This window comes from Anthonomus grandis, chromosome 3 (assembly GCF_022605725.1).
Source record: "Anthonomus grandis grandis chromosome 3, icAntGran1.3, whole genome shotgun sequence".
NCBI lineage: Eukaryota > Metazoa > Arthropoda > Insecta > Coleoptera > Curculionidae > Anthonomus > Anthonomus grandis.
Window position 1 is genome coordinate 7,453,994 of NC_065548.1, and position 15,722 is coordinate 7,469,715.

The following is a 15,722-nucleotide window of genomic DNA, read 5'->3' on the forward strand; positions in this document are numbered from 1 at the left end:
GGTAATTAAAAGGGCTATTCAAAACTGCAAATGGTCAATATAGCGCCGAAAAAGAAAAACAAAGTTGATGATGGCTCTTTAAAGACAGAACGTCGTATTTTAAATTTAAAGGTGTCATCGTATAGGCGAGAAAAACTGGTCACAATAATTTATTCATTTAATAAATACTTTTGTTTTATATTTTTTAATAACGCCAGAAAAAAATTAAAATGATTTTCCCAAATTTCAGTTTTTCGCAAAATTTAGGAAGTATTTGGATTTTATTATAAAAGGAAACTATATTGCTCAACTTTTCTTTAATTATACCACCTCTATTGATAAAACCGTGACGCGGGGTCTTTACACAAAATGTTTGTTTTTTTTTGTTGTTACTAGGTACCTATCTTTTTATAGTCTTAAGTATAGTTGTAACAAATGGTAATTGAGAATATGCCTGTGTCTCTTAAAACTTAAGATGTGGCCTATTTTCTATTTCTATTAACATCCTCACTCAAAACCCCTTACATACAGATCTCACTACAGCTGCACAATTTTCCAGATATTGAATTGAAATATTCAATTAACAGTTCTAGACAACTTTTCATTATCTAGGTTCAAAAACACAGTTTTTAAATTAAAACTATTGGTATATTTATGAACCGTATATGGTCGAGGAATATTTATTAAACTGTAGAATATACGTACATCATAAAATCGACTCGGGATTTACATAGATAGTCTATATACTCGATCACTACACCTCAAATATCTGATCAAATAACCGCGATATCACGTATATGCCTCTGTGTAGGGAACGATATACTTTTCATACACGTATATATCTTATAGTGTAAATGCGGAACATCATACACAAATAAATCTAGAAAAAAATTGGAAATACATTAACGTGGATGAAACAATAATTATACCAAATAAAAAAAATTCAAAACTAAAACTAACTCTTTGTACGTCGAAAAATGCCTCCTGATGCATAAAACACATCTGCAAATAAAAAAAAATTATCTACTTTGGTAGTAAAGTTATTTGAAAAAAAAATCTCATTTCATTAAACGTCTTTAAATAATATATAATATACCGTACCTAAAGATTTAACTTTTATGAAATAATCATTGTACATTATTAACATTATAATAAACGTGAATAAAATATATCACGCGGAGATTTTATCTTAACTCAACTATATTATTTGTAGTTGAAGTTCAACCAAAAATGTACATGTACGTGTAAACCAAAAATAAACATTTATTTAACTATCGTGTGTTGCTTGGGCAATAGGGCAGACTTGATTTCAGGTGTAAGGTGTTAATTATGTTTAAATTTTTAGAAAACACCCTATAAAAAAAGTCTATGATTCATTTGTAATTAAAAAAAAATTGTTATATTACCTTTATAACTGAACAATTGTTCTTTTACAAATCCATGCCTCATGCATATACAGTAATTAAATAATTAACTAATAATTCACAATTTAAAAAAATAAACTATCAAGAAGTAATACTAATTTTCTGGGCGTGTAAAACCATTTCTCGTCTTAGTCTGTCCTTATTCTTTGTGAACCACTTAACGAAATCGGCGACCATGGGGTTCGACTTGTCTCCGTGTTTTTCCAATTCTTGATAGTACGATTGCCTTATGATTTTTAGGCATGTGCTATTTCTATATGGAACCCACGTGACCGGATCAACATATAAAGCTGGAAGGCTAAAAACCAAATGTTCAAGGAAAGTTTTCATTTTTAATCGTAAATTCTTACCCGGTGACTGCACACTTAAGTTTCTTTGGGGGTACTGGGGTAGGTTTTATATTGAACACTTTCTTAAACACTACGTCGTGAGGGTCGTTTAATATTGTTATGAAAGTTCTCTCGTAGAAATTGGGCTTTTCTTTGTCTGGTTCTGCTTTTATGTCCTTACTGAAAAATGGTTTTTTTAATATATAAATCGGGAAAAATTGTATTCTTATTACCAGTTATCTTTCTCATCAGGAATTTCCTCTATTAAAGGCATCCTAGTGGAGGTGTACCGAATCAAAGGCCCCGAATAAGCCTTCTTGGTTATTCTCTTAGTCTTTTTTTCACTCTCCAACTTTTGATATCTCTCCAGCGATTTTAAGTTTTCTTCTTCGGTTATTTTTGCTTCCTCCAACAGTTCTTCTTGAGTGGGCACCCACTCCTCCTCCTTACTTTTTTTCGGTTTATTCTTTAATTCTTCATCTCTGACTTTTATTCTATGTGCAGTCTCGGCACTTTTTGCCGCAGTCGATTTCCTTTTCGATTTCCTCTCTGAAAGGGCACCTTTTGTTACAGGGAGTGAAGGTTTTAGTTGACACGTCATACTCTTACCAGATAAATCAATGGAGCTGTCATGGAAAGATTTCACTTTCGGAAAAGCGGATTTTGGCTTGGTTTTTGGTTTGTCTTTGGGTGTAACTACTGGTTCCTAAAATGTGGAAAATTATAACTTCACACCCATACACAACCTTCACTGTATGAAGTTTGTGTATGACTTTTAAAGACCTGATGATACTCTTGCTAGAGCGAAACATGTGATTATGTTTTGTGAGATTGTGACTTTGGGTTTTCTTTGTTTTCGTCAATGTGTCCCTTTGAGAATAATGGATGAGATTTTTATATTTGATAGATGTACATGGAAATTGTGTTTAATCGTCAGATAAAATATTTGGATAGAACAGCTTTCTATACGTTTGCTTCCATATAACTGCATATGACTAGTAGTAGTAGTTTATTGATGCTATTAACCTTACAGTCTTACACAAGTCATAAAATTAAAACCAAGAAAAACAGTGTATGTAGAAGCTAAAAATACAGTTCAATATTATTTGAGAGGCTAAAAAGAAAAAAAAATTTCATACCACCAGTCATTACACAAATTTAAAATTAAATACAAACAAAAAACATATAAATATAGGAAAAATTTTAACAAGTACAAAGTTCTGACATTCTAACAAGAACATAAATACTGTTGCTGAACAAAGTTATAATAGTAATAGAAAAGAACAATAAAATTTAACAATTACTAGTGAACCAGACAATTTATTGTAATATAATGATGAAAATAGCCCTAAATGACTTACTAACAAATAATCCAGTCTATATATATATAAATATATAATTTGGGCATTTGTTAACAAAAAAAAAACGGAAATTTATTATGCCCCAAGTGGTTGAATTTAATGGTACGTATATACTAGTAGCAGTAACGCTAGTAACAATCAAGAGTTGATAAATTTGTTTTCAGAGTTTTTTTCAAATGCATATAAAGAACGTTTAAAGGATGATTATACCAATTATTGTTTATGTGAATTATTTAACCAGTTTCATGTTATGAAAATTATTGAAGATGTAAATTTAACTTCTTTTAAACTTAGGTATGGACCAGATGTAATTTTCAACAATTATTGTGTATACCTACACTTTAGCTATTCTTCCAAATATGATAAATTTAATTAGTCTATGTAATTGGGAATTGTTCTGAAAAGAAAGCCATATTAAGCTTATATTTAAATCTGAAAATAAATCTCTCTTTACTGAAAAATTGACCAGTGATTGTCCTAGTACTCAATTTTCTTCAATTACTTCATTGATCAAATTGATTTGAAAGTTGTTAGTAAAATTAGAGTCCTTGGTATTGCCTTGGATAATAACTTGTCATTCAAAGGACATGTGTCAAATATTATTTCTCACTCTCTTAAGATATTTGGTTTCCTAATTAGATCTACAAAATACTTTTCGATTTTCTCATAAAAAACTGTATTGTGCACTTGTTCAGAGTATTCTAAATATCTGGAACTTTGATTATATAACTAATATTGATGCACCAGACCATGTTTGAGACAAGTTTTTAATATTTATTGGTTGTAAGATCATTACTCAATGTTGACACTCGATCTTTTAAATCATATACAAGAAGCGGCATAAAAATATAATTTTTTTATATTCCTTATACAATCATTTCACAAATTATTATAAAAATAATCCTATTTTACAAATGTTAAGAAATGCAAATCTCAAAAGGTTCTTTCAGTGTTCTAGGATGCAAATACTCGGCTATATACATACAACTAAAATTTTTCAATATTTCTGAAGTCTGTAAAGCATGTAGTTTTTATAAATAATTATTGTGATATACATTTAAATACTCTCGGGTATGTAGAAGACTTAGTCAGTCTTCTATTATTACAAGAACAACTATGATAAAACAGTTAATAATTTGGCAAAATTTGAATAAAACACAACATACACAATTAAGGCTGGTAAAAGCACTAATTTTTTCCCATAGCCATAGATGCATATAAAATATGCACTGTGAAGAAAGCAAATAAAATTAAAATAGACATTAAGAGATGTGGGTGAGCCTGTTAAGAATATCCTGGGTTGAACATTGCAGAAATGCATCAATACTTCAACAACTAAAAATTACTGTTTAAATAAAAACAACAGAGATATTTGTGGTATTTTCAACATATTGACAGTTACTACAATGGAAAAACTGATAATTGAAAGCAAAATTAAAGAAAAAAAAAACACCTAGTCAAAGATTGCCAAATCATTAAGTAGATAAAAAAAACTGATTAAACAAGGATTACACAAAGCTCAACAACTAGCCTAGCACATAGGATGGAAGGGAATTATAAAAGAATTATATAAATTTGATAGCGTCACCACATCCATGCAATATATGATATTACCATATATCATAAGATATAAATAAATAAATAAATAAATAAATATGCCTTTTATTTTTAAAATTACATAAACATGGCTGAGAAAAAAAAAACATTATTAAAAAGCTGAAAAAAAAAACATTATTAAAAAAAAAGTAGCATAAACCACTGGCGCAGTCTAGCTTTAAAGAGCTACTCTACTGAACCAGAAGCTATACTTTACCATCAGTAAATAAATTAGGTAGTTAAAAAAAAAATTATCTTAGGCAAATTAATTAGTAAATTACAATAAATTATTAATTAAATATTACAATTAGAAGAAACTAGAAGAAACTTGCATAACAAACATTAAATTTGCCAGAAAAATTGCACAAATAACAAAAGCCACTAAAAAAAATCTCCATTGGTTTGCAAATTAAATAGATGTTCCTTGAATTTTATTTTAAAAGATTGAATTGATAAATTAATTAGGTTTGTTGGTACTTTATTAAAAATATTTGCTGCATTATTAGAATATGACCTCTGAAACATGGCACTATGATGAAGTGGAACCGTAATTCTTTTAGAAAACCTTATATTTAAACCATGAACAGTGTCCCGAAAAATTAGTCTTTCTTTAAGGGAGACAGGGAAAGATGTGTCATTAATTATTTTCAATAAAAACACTGCAAAATGTAATATCCTGCGCATATCCATTTTAAGCCATCTAATATCTCTATAAATAAGATACATGGTCAAATTTTCGGAGTCCATAAACAAATCGAACGCAAGCATTTTGGACCCTTTGAATTCTTACCCGACTTTCCAAATCTAGACAAAACCCATAAACTACGTCAGCATAATTAAAATGAGACAGTACAAGGGTTCACATAATTGTTTTCTTAACTTTACATTTAACATATAGCGGTTATTATACAATGTTTTCAGGGACATAAAAGTTCTTTGAAAAATTTTTTAAGGTGTTCCTTAAATCTTAATTGTTCATCCAAAATAACCCCCAAGTTTTTACCGTTGTTTACAAATTCCAATCTTGTATTATCGAAATTAATATTTATATTAGATTTTAAAAACTCTCTTTGATTTTTGTTACCAAATATCATAAGCTGGGACTTATTAGGATTTAATTTTAAATTGTGATTTTTTGAGTTTAAGCCTAGTGCTTGCAGGTCTTCATTTATGAGTGATTCGGCCTCTTTATAGTCGCTGTAATCAAAACAATAATAAATTTGCGTATCATCAGCAAATGCCTGAAGCTTACAATATATGACCATGCAATGCATTCAAATTAATAACTCATAGCCTAAAGACAATTGGACTCACTTTATAGGCTTTCGTCACAAGTCTCCTTTTCTTCTTTTGACTTTCTCCATCTTCAGTGTCTGACACAGGTTCATCGTTCTCGTCAATGCTAAAATCTGAATCCACAATATCCTCTTCCTCCTTCTCTGCCCTGCAACATAAGTTAAGTGCTTTAATATATGATATAAGGGATGTGTCTTGCTGGTTTCTTACTGATATTCATTGTCTGATTCAGTTTCTTCAAAACCACCATAATTTTGTTTGTAAAAATCGTCTTGGCACTCTTCCTCCTCGTCCAGCAGTTTGGCCATGCGGTTGCCCGCGTTAGAACGTCGCTCCCTTTCCATTTTATCGTTCAAAAATAGGGATTAATTGATGCTTTCTGGACCCTATTCAAATTTCCCAGCTTTTGTTGATAAAATTATTTAAAAATAAAAACCTAGTACCTAACCTCAACAATGCGACTTCAACAGCGTTGCCGTGTCATCGGACAATTCGGCAACGTGGCAATAATCCCGCCCCGTCCAAACTCCGAAATGTCAATGTCAAATATAGGTTAGTTTTAGGTTCGCCTTTTTTCGTTTATTTAGCAAAATAATGCAAAATAACACAGTGAAATGCAGGATAGGACCCTCGGTACTGAACGCGGACTTATCGCAGCTCTACGCGGAATCAAGGCGGTTACTTGACAATGGGGCGGATTACCTCCATTTGGATGTTATGGACGGTCATTTTGTTCCTAACCTCACCTTCGGCCACCCCGTAGTCAAATGCCTTAGGAAAAAGATTCCCAACACCTTTTTTGAGACCCACATGATGGTACAGGAACCCCAAAAGGTACCCTTTATATACTAATAGTCGTTTTATGGGCTGATATAATTTATAAGGGTTTTTTAGATAGTGAAGTCATAGGGCAAGGGTTAAGGTTATAGCAACCACAATTTGGATGTTTATCATTCTAAAGTATGCCATTAGATTATACTTTATTATTAGATACATAATATACTCATGTAGGAAACAGCTTAAAAACAATAATATTCTTAGTCCTATGTTTGGAACTTTTGGTGTGACACTCAAATAATCAGTAGCATTGAGGTGAGCAAGTGTGGAGTTTCATAGGGTTCTTGGGCCACTATTGTACTCACTTTATGTGCTCTAGTTTGACTTGTTGATATTCTGTATTTGCAGATGACATAGTTTTAGTGTATAGTGAGCTTGAGAGCCTGGAGTGTGTTGTTAATACAAATGTTGAAAGGTAATCTAAATGGTTACTTAGTAGTTCATTGCACGAACTAAAAATTCATATTTTAAAAAAACTTTCTTATTTTTTAAACAAAAAATAAATTTTCAATATTGAAAAAGTAGCACACTAAATATTTGGAGCTTATTATAGATGAAAACTTGAATTGGAAAGAACACATAATGCATGTATCTAAAAAAGTTTATTTAAATAAAATGCAGATGTTGCACAATATGTTATTGAAGGTATTACTTAAAATTGATTATACCTATGAACGTTGTGGATATAAGAGTGGTCTCTCTGAAAATATTCATGAACATTATACTCAGCTCTCTCTGAAGACTCAAGAGGACATCTACTGGAATAAAAATATTAGGACTAATGTAGGTTTACATAATCCAGCTTATCAAGCTTACTTAAATCGTGAATGTGAAGATTTAAGTGGTTTTACTTTTTCTTATATATTATATCACATTTTAGTTTGGTTAAAGTTACACACCATGATTAGTATATATCCTCGGTACCAGTAAAGGAAATTTGTTACAAAAAAATCATAAAACCACTAACGAAGACTATTTATTTTATTCTCATACCCAAAAGTCAATCTGTTGTGTGATTTTCGTAAAATATTTGTTCACAATTTTTAAATTGCATTTATGTTTATAAAAAAAGACTTTTTGCTGATAGAAGAATTGATTAGAGAATTATTGAAGATTGATAAGAATAGGGAATTGTTCATATTTTCAACACATTGGAAAGAGTAACTAGTCTCTATCTGATTTTACCAATTTGAACTTAATTTCTAACCTTGATTTGTATCATGTAGTGTTGTTCTCTACTTTTTTTTGTTCTTTTTATTAGTCATAACACAAGTGGATTTGATGATGCCTAGTATGGGCGAAACACATGTAATCCTCTGACTTTAATTTAATATATTTGAGACCTGTGACCTGAGTTTATTTCATTACTATTTAACATTGGAAAGAGAAACCTTCCAACTGCTACTATTTAGATGTATATGTTTCCTAAAATGTGCTTGTGTGTCATGTTTAATATGAATTGGTTTCCTTGCATTGTATGCACCTAAACATTTTTAGTTGGACCCTCTCCATGCTGTCCTCGTGTAAATTATAATGACAGCAAATTATTAAATTATACTACAAAACACTTATATATAACTTTAGTAGATTTTGTCATTTCATCTTTGTGGACATAAAATTCACTTATCTAACAGTTAAATTAATATCATTTATACAATTCAGTTAATGGTATAAATGTCTATAGTGGATCGAGCCTATGTCAGACGCGGGTGTAAGCCAATACACATTCCATATAGAACCAGTGATAAAAGATGTGCTTCCAATATGTCGTAAGGTGAGAGAGGCTGGAATGAAAGTGGGGCTAGCATTGAAACCCGGTACTGGAATAGAAGCTGTTAGACAATACATCGATCACGCTGATATGATTTTAATTATGACAGTTGAACCAGGTAGGTTAAATAAGGCTTTTCTATTAATATCTTAATTGATTATTTATGCCTCAGTCGGATTACTACAAAATAGGAATAAGAACTTGGGAAGAGTAGGTAATGACTATATTTCTGTACTTCTTAAAGGTTGTTTTATGTGAACACAATCAACTCTATCCCGTTTGGCTATTCAACATCTTTTTCTGTGTTTTGCATGTGTACATAAGGGCACAAATGCCTTGTAACTGATAAATTTAAAAAGAGCATGTGGAAATTCTCATGCAATAATCTTTGGTTATTAGGATAAAACCAACAGACATATATATTTGGTTCACTTCATAAGATGCATGCCATAATGCAGCTGTTGATTGAACATTTCATCAGCCATCATATTGTTGCTCAGTCAACCTAAGCTTAATAATTAATTAGAAAAATTTTATGCAAATCTCTATTTAAGTAGATCGGAAATTTGCATGGTAAAACAATCTAAATTTTTCTGCCAACTTAACTCTTCAGTCTATAATTCCCAAACCAACTTTTTCTAACCAATTTTCATTTGCACCCCACTTCTGATACTCATTAATAAATAAAAATGTAAACCTCGAATTCTTCCTGCAGGTTTTGGGGGACAAAAATTTATGTCAGACATGATGCCTAAGGTGCAATGGTTGCGACACAACTATCCTTTACTAGATATCGAAGTTGACGGTGGTGTAGGATTAAATACCATTAATGCCTGTGCTGAGGTAAGACCTTTTAATATTTTAATACTATAAAATAATTTAATAGTATACTGGGTGTTGGAAGGGAATAATTACAAAAGTGTGAAGGAAAAACTGATTTTTTCAGGCTGGTGCTAACATGATCGTAGCGGGTACCGCGGTAATCGGCGCCTGCGATCAACGATCGGTGATCGCGAGTTTGCGAGAGACAGTAGAAAGCTCAATTCATAAATGCAATGTTTAAGTCTGTACGCATATGTGATAATACAAATAAAAATAGGGAAACACTTAAGTTTTTTTTTTATGAGAAACTGACAGAGTGAACTCTTTTGTCCGGTTCAATATAAGCGTTGAGGAACATTCGATGTCTTAAGAAATACCCGTTCTGTCAATTTCTTTAAAAAAAAAACGTATAAAAATTGTTAACTCGACACAGTTAAATGTACTACACCACGTACGTATAAAAAAAACAAATCCTATCGAAACTTAGGTAAAAAAAAATTGTTAACAATCATATTAAGAATATATTAAACGAGTTAGACATTGTTATTTACACTTTTGGGTTTTGTCGATATGTATACTGAAAAACGAAAATAAACGGTTCAATTTTGGAGCCCACGAGCACCAACGCCTAAAAACAGTTTGTCAATATCTCCCAGAGCTGTCACTTTTCGAGAAACAAATTCAAATTTTAGGAACAACATATACAAAAAGTTATGTTAAGATTTTTCTGATTGTTGAAATAGATTTTTTCTTTACTACTGTGTCTAAAGTTCTCACTTTACGTACGTACTGTCCAGTGCTTGAAGTATCCAATCTGAGTGCAAAAAGTACTGGGTGTAATTTACTTATTACACAGTAAAATAATTATGTATCACTGGTGTTACATAGATTTTTTATTTAAAATGGGACGCTTGCCAAAAAGATTAATGACAGCTCTGCTGATCATCTCGCCCAATGTATATAGTTCAGTAAAATTACGATTTTATAAAGTAGGTATAAAAGATTTTCCTTAATAAGACCGACGTATTAACCCAGATATTGCCACTGTCATTTTAAAAGTGATACCTGCCGATAGCTAAATATTTATTCATTTTAATTAAATTTATACTTTACAGGTAAAACACAATTGCAGAGCAAGAGAAATCTTCTTTCGAGTGTGATTATCATCGGACTCAATACTTGGTTTTACTGATTACAATATTTACTTTTCACTACACTTTCAAAATTAATTTTTTTCAGGTGTCAGTTCGTGATTATTTGCTACAACATTCTCATTGTTAAAGCTGTCAATTAATATCAGTGGATTGACTATATTCACGTTTCGCTCCCAAAATTTCGTGAATTTGTCAAATAGTAAAGATTTTTCTATTTTACCTTTTCCTGTTTTTTTTTTAAGATCGATATGTTTCATAGAACTCGCTTATAGATTCGCACATTTTTTAAATTAAATTAAATTCACCCTTATTAAATCCGTTCTATTACATAAAATCAAAGGTATTGAAGATGTTGGGTAAGAGTGCTTATTTTATACCAGAGAACCGTTCTCAAAATAGGTGGTATAATCAGTCACATCAAAGTCGCCCAGTCTTTCCCATTTAGAAATCAGAAAGTCACAGTCCTCAAGTTTAAAAACATGTCAGCGTCGTCAACTTCATTACCGTTATTTAATATATTTTTTGTTGGCAACACTGAAAATGTTCAGAGTGACCAACATTAAAAGGACACAACCACTATAAAAATGGCGACCACCAGGCAGTGGCCATTTTTGGGTTTCGTAAGTTCGTGAGTTGAGTATACTTCCTTTTGTAATGTTTAATATCAATTTGCCAATACGCTGTAGACCTGTTAAGAGTACAATAATTTACAGTGTGAAACTTACATCTATCTGTCTTACACTTCCAAAATTGACTGTAGTGGCCAGAAAAATGTTTCCTCAGGTATTGAGATTTGGACTTCTCAGGAACACCCAGAATATTATATAGAATTACTTTATCATACAACTTACCTGTACCTAGGGTTGCCAAGTTTTCCACAAGCCAAAGGAGGACTTTTCTGGAAAGAGGGGGGGAGGGGGTGTGCATGCCTGCATGGAAGAACGAGAGGTTTTCGTAGGGCGGGAAGCATGATGTAATAAAATTTAATAAATGTATAATTCCATGCAAACATAAATTATATTTCTTATATTGCAATTTGCAAACATAACGTAAATAAATTTTGTAACGAAAATAAATAAATTCTAACGAACAAATAATAAAAATTAACAACACAAAAAAAAAGGAAAATATTATATGCAAACTTAATCTAATAACGCAAAACGAATCAGTCTAAAAGAAGTGCCTATTGTGGCAATACAAATAAAAAACGAAACTTAAGAAAAACTTGACAGAAATTAAACAGATACTGATAAAACGACATACAATAATAATTATCAGCTCTTAGGGAAACAAAAATTTATATTTCTGCTCAGATTTTGCGGCAGATAATAAAGAATTATTTGATTTTATTTTTTTGTAAAAATCAACTCACTTTTCGGGCTGATTAAAAAAAATTATAATTTCGCTTTTAATTAGCTCTTTTGAAGCTTTGTTTCTTTCATCTCGCCACTTCGTGTTCATAACAGAGAAAACCCTTTCGGGAAAAGCGGAACTAGCTGGCATGCTTAAAATATATGATATCACTCTAAAAATATTAATAATATTGGGAATTTCGATTGCATTAAAAATGTTTACATATTTGGCTACCGTATCACAATTTATAAAATTAGGATCTACTGTTTTCAGCCTATCAAAAACTACCTTACCTACCTACCTTTTTAAATACCTGGCACTCGTCAAATAATTTATTACAGTCTAATCCTATTATGTCCTGCAAACGCAACCGCGTAATAACATTAATAATGTCATCATAATTAAAGCATTTTTCACTTAGTGATATTTTGCTTAATAAATGTGAAGTTGAATTTTGGTCCAGTTCACATCTATCTTTACAATATTTTATGGCAATCTCTAGAAATGAAGCAAAATCTGCCTCAATACTTTTCTTTTCGCTTTCAGGTATTTTTTTCAAAAGCTCCATAACCTTAAATCCAAAAAATTTCTTATTGACCCTATCAGATAATTTAGTTAAAAATGTCTCTATTATTTGAAAGATGTTTAAAACTGTTGTGTCATTTGATTCTAGTTTTAATACCGTGTCTTGAAAAATTTTTAGAATGTAGGATAAAAAGTTTAAATATATTAAAACCTTGTCTGGAATTTCATTATCAGTAGAGATTAACAAGGCTGATTTAACTACCTTTGGTAAATCTTCTGCCGATAGAAAATAAGATTTTAGAGCATCCCATAACAACACAACTCTATCAATAGCCGGTGCCATTGATAGCCATCGGGTTGTTACATGACGTAAAATTTCTTTAAATTCTGTATCAGTAAAATCGCAAAATTCACTGAATTTATCTCTTCTTTTTGCCGTGTTGGAAAAGTGAGCATACATTTTTAGAATGATATTCTCCACATCTAGATTTAAATTTCCCAAAGATTTTTTTAAACTGTTATGGATTAAATGAGCATGACAGTTAGCTTTAAAAACATTCTTATTTTTGTCACATATTAATTTGTATAAAGAATTGTGTTTTCCATAGTTGGAATTTGTATTATCCGCGTTAAAGGCTGTAATATGGGTAAAATCTAAGAGTAGTTTTTTTAATGAGGTTTCTAGCATTTTAAACATACTCTCGCTACTTTCATCATTATTCTCAACAAAATCTAGAACTACGTTTTGAATACCGCTTTTATCAAAATATTGTATACAAATTGGAAAAAACTTTCTATTTTTTTTATTTGATGCGTCGGTCTGTATAGCAAAAAAAAATATCTTGTGACTTTAAATTAGAAACAATATTTTCCAAAATAAAAGGTGCTATACTCTATTTCAGAAGTGTGTAGAGCAATAAAACCTCATTAGGTATGCAAAAGTGGTACCTGATGATCCACCAATATTTTATGCCACTACCTTAGTTGGGTATTAGTTTCAATGTAAAATTCTTTCTTTTCGTTGATTGCAGGTAGTGCCACCCGGTTTTGGGTCAATTTATGAGTTTTGCCCATTGTTACCCACTGATAAACATTGAAAACGGTTCGCCAAAGGCGTGCAACTGGGACTTGTTTTTTACCTTATAATTAATGTAATTAAATGCTATTTTATTTTAGAAAGTTACTTTTGTTTAAATGGAATAATATATTTTTTTCACAAATTTATTGAACATAATATGTAGAGTAAAACAGTTGAAAATGTCACTTTTGGATCTGCACTTTTTGAACAGTGTATAACAATTTTAAATTATAATAGATTGTAGTCTTCTTCGTCATCTGACGAACTGTCATCATTATAATTAAAGGATCGACTGTCTGATCGATGAGGTTGTCAAGATCCCACATTTTGTCCTCTTGCTTAATTACATGCTGGACTGCTTTTCGCCAATTCTCTGGTGTCGCTTCCGTAATGGCTTGATCAAACAGTAGCTTAACATCTTTCATTTTAAAAGTCGTGTTTTGTCTTGCTACAAATCCTTTTACCTGCGCCCATATCAGTTCTATAGGATTTAGTTCGCAATGATATGGCGGTAAGCGCAGTACAGTTATATTATATTTTTCGGCTATATCTTCCACGGCGTATTTCATGAAACGAGTTTTGTGTAAGTTTGCTATTGCCAGCAGTTCTTTTTTTATCAAATTTGCTTCAAACGCAATACCTTTTGCAGTCAGCCAATCGATAATTTCTTGCTTTCTCCAACTTGAAGTTGGCGTCTTCTCTATTCGCCGTGAATGATAGCTTGCGTTATCCATAACCACCACCGAATTAGCTGGAAGAAATTTTATCATTTCACCAAAATAGTCCTCGAAAACGTCTGAGTTCATGTCTTCATGGTAATCTCCTGTGCGAGTCGACTCAAAGGTTAGCAGACCTTCTTTTAAAAATCCCTCTTCGCTTCCAATATGTGTGATTATAAGTCTTTTTCCTTTTCCCGAAGGTACTTTAATACCCGTAGACAGGCCTTCTATGAAAGCTTGGCGAGCACTGGTTATATTTTTGTCTTGCCACATTTTTTGGACTATATAACCTTCGTTAATCCACGTCTCATCAAGATAAAAAACTTTCTTTTGCTCCCTGCGGTACTGCTTGATACTTCTCAAGTATTGTCGTCTCCAACAAACAATTTCGTCGCTCTCCAGTAAAAGTGCTTTGCGGTTATGCTTTTCCCAGGCAAAATCCATATTTTTTAAAGTTTTCCATAAAAGTTTTCTACTTATCAACGGAATACTGTCATCTCGGCCAAGCTCCATTAAAATTTTGTCTAGGGTGGGTATTTCCTTTTTAAAATAAAAAGAGTGAACTTTTCTTCGAATTATACATTTAGCATTTTCATCAAGGACTTTTGTAGGTCGTCCTGGCTTTTGCTTGGGAGATTCCACTTGACCTGCTACTTTTCTTTCCCGCAACAATTTGAAAATGGTGGACTTTCCAATTCCACTCATTCGAGAACATTTTTCAACAATTTCTTGCACAGTAAAACTAGGGTAATCGTGTTTTATGCAATCATGTACATTTAAAATAATAACTTTTTCACTCAGCGATAGTGGAGAATTTTTAGTACATCTTTTCGTTGGACTGAATACTTCCATTTTTTAAATATTGGGATAATAATATTGTGATTACACTACAGCGTAGCAGTGACTACTAACGTTTAAAATATGATTTAAAAGTATTTATAGTCTGTATATATTACCTGACCCCATTTTTGCTACAAAGCGTTAAAAGATAGGTACAAAGCGTTAAAAGATAGGTACCTATACAAAAGGATTAAAAGTATTTATTTAGTATTTAATCTCTTTCAAAATAAAGGCATTTAATCCGTGAAAATTAAATTCATAAATATTATAAGTACCTGCGCCTATGAACTACCACGAAATGTAGCCAAACAGAACGGAATTCCCCAGTTTATTGCTCTATACACTTATGAAATAGAGTATAAAACATTTTGAACTATAGCAGTAGCTTTTGTTCTTCCACAAGATATTTTTTTTGCTATTTTAGAATCTGAAAACGTTTCTGAGTCTAGTTTTAAACCGCAGTCCATTAAATTGTATGACATGCTATGTTTCACACAATGGTAAATATTGGCAACTTCTACAGCAATGACTGTTAATTCCTCATCAGTGTTTGATTTAACATAAAAATTTGTTATTGATTTGCTCGTTGAAGCAGCTTCACTCATTGAACGATGACTGGCAGTTTTTTCGTGGTTAGA

At 31.5% G+C, this 15,722-nt stretch overlaps 2 protein-coding genes across 2 annotated transcripts; one reads left to right on the top strand and one right to left on the bottom strand.

The window, feature by feature from the left end:
- Positions 1-1,351: 1,351 nt before the first annotated feature.
- On the bottom strand, positions 1,352-6,473 carry LOC126734037 (vacuolar protein sorting-associated protein 72 homolog). Its single transcript, XM_050437555.1, has 6 exons — positions 6,196-6,473; positions 6,004-6,133; positions 2,342-2,438; positions 1,966-2,281; positions 1,754-1,912; positions 1,352-1,701 (listed from the first exon to the last, which is right to left on the bottom strand). The coding sequence occupies exons 1-6, from the start codon at positions 6,327-6,329 to the stop codon at positions 1,485-1,487; spliced, it is 1,053 nt and encodes a 350-aa protein (XP_050293512.1). The 5' UTR covers positions 6,330-6,473; the 3' UTR covers positions 1,352-1,484.
- A 39-nt stretch (positions 6,474-6,512) lies between these two features.
- Positions 6,513-9,699, top strand: LOC126734042 (ribulose-phosphate 3-epimerase). The gene is made up of 4 exons (XM_050437561.1): positions 6,513-6,819; positions 8,507-8,711; positions 9,309-9,436; positions 9,540-9,699. Exons 1-4 carry the CDS (start codon positions 6,580-6,582, stop codon positions 9,654-9,656), a joined length of 690 nt encoding a protein of 229 aa, XP_050293518.1. The 5' UTR covers positions 6,513-6,579; the 3' UTR covers positions 9,657-9,699.
- The last annotated feature ends 6,023 nt before the right edge of the window (positions 9,700-15,722 follow it).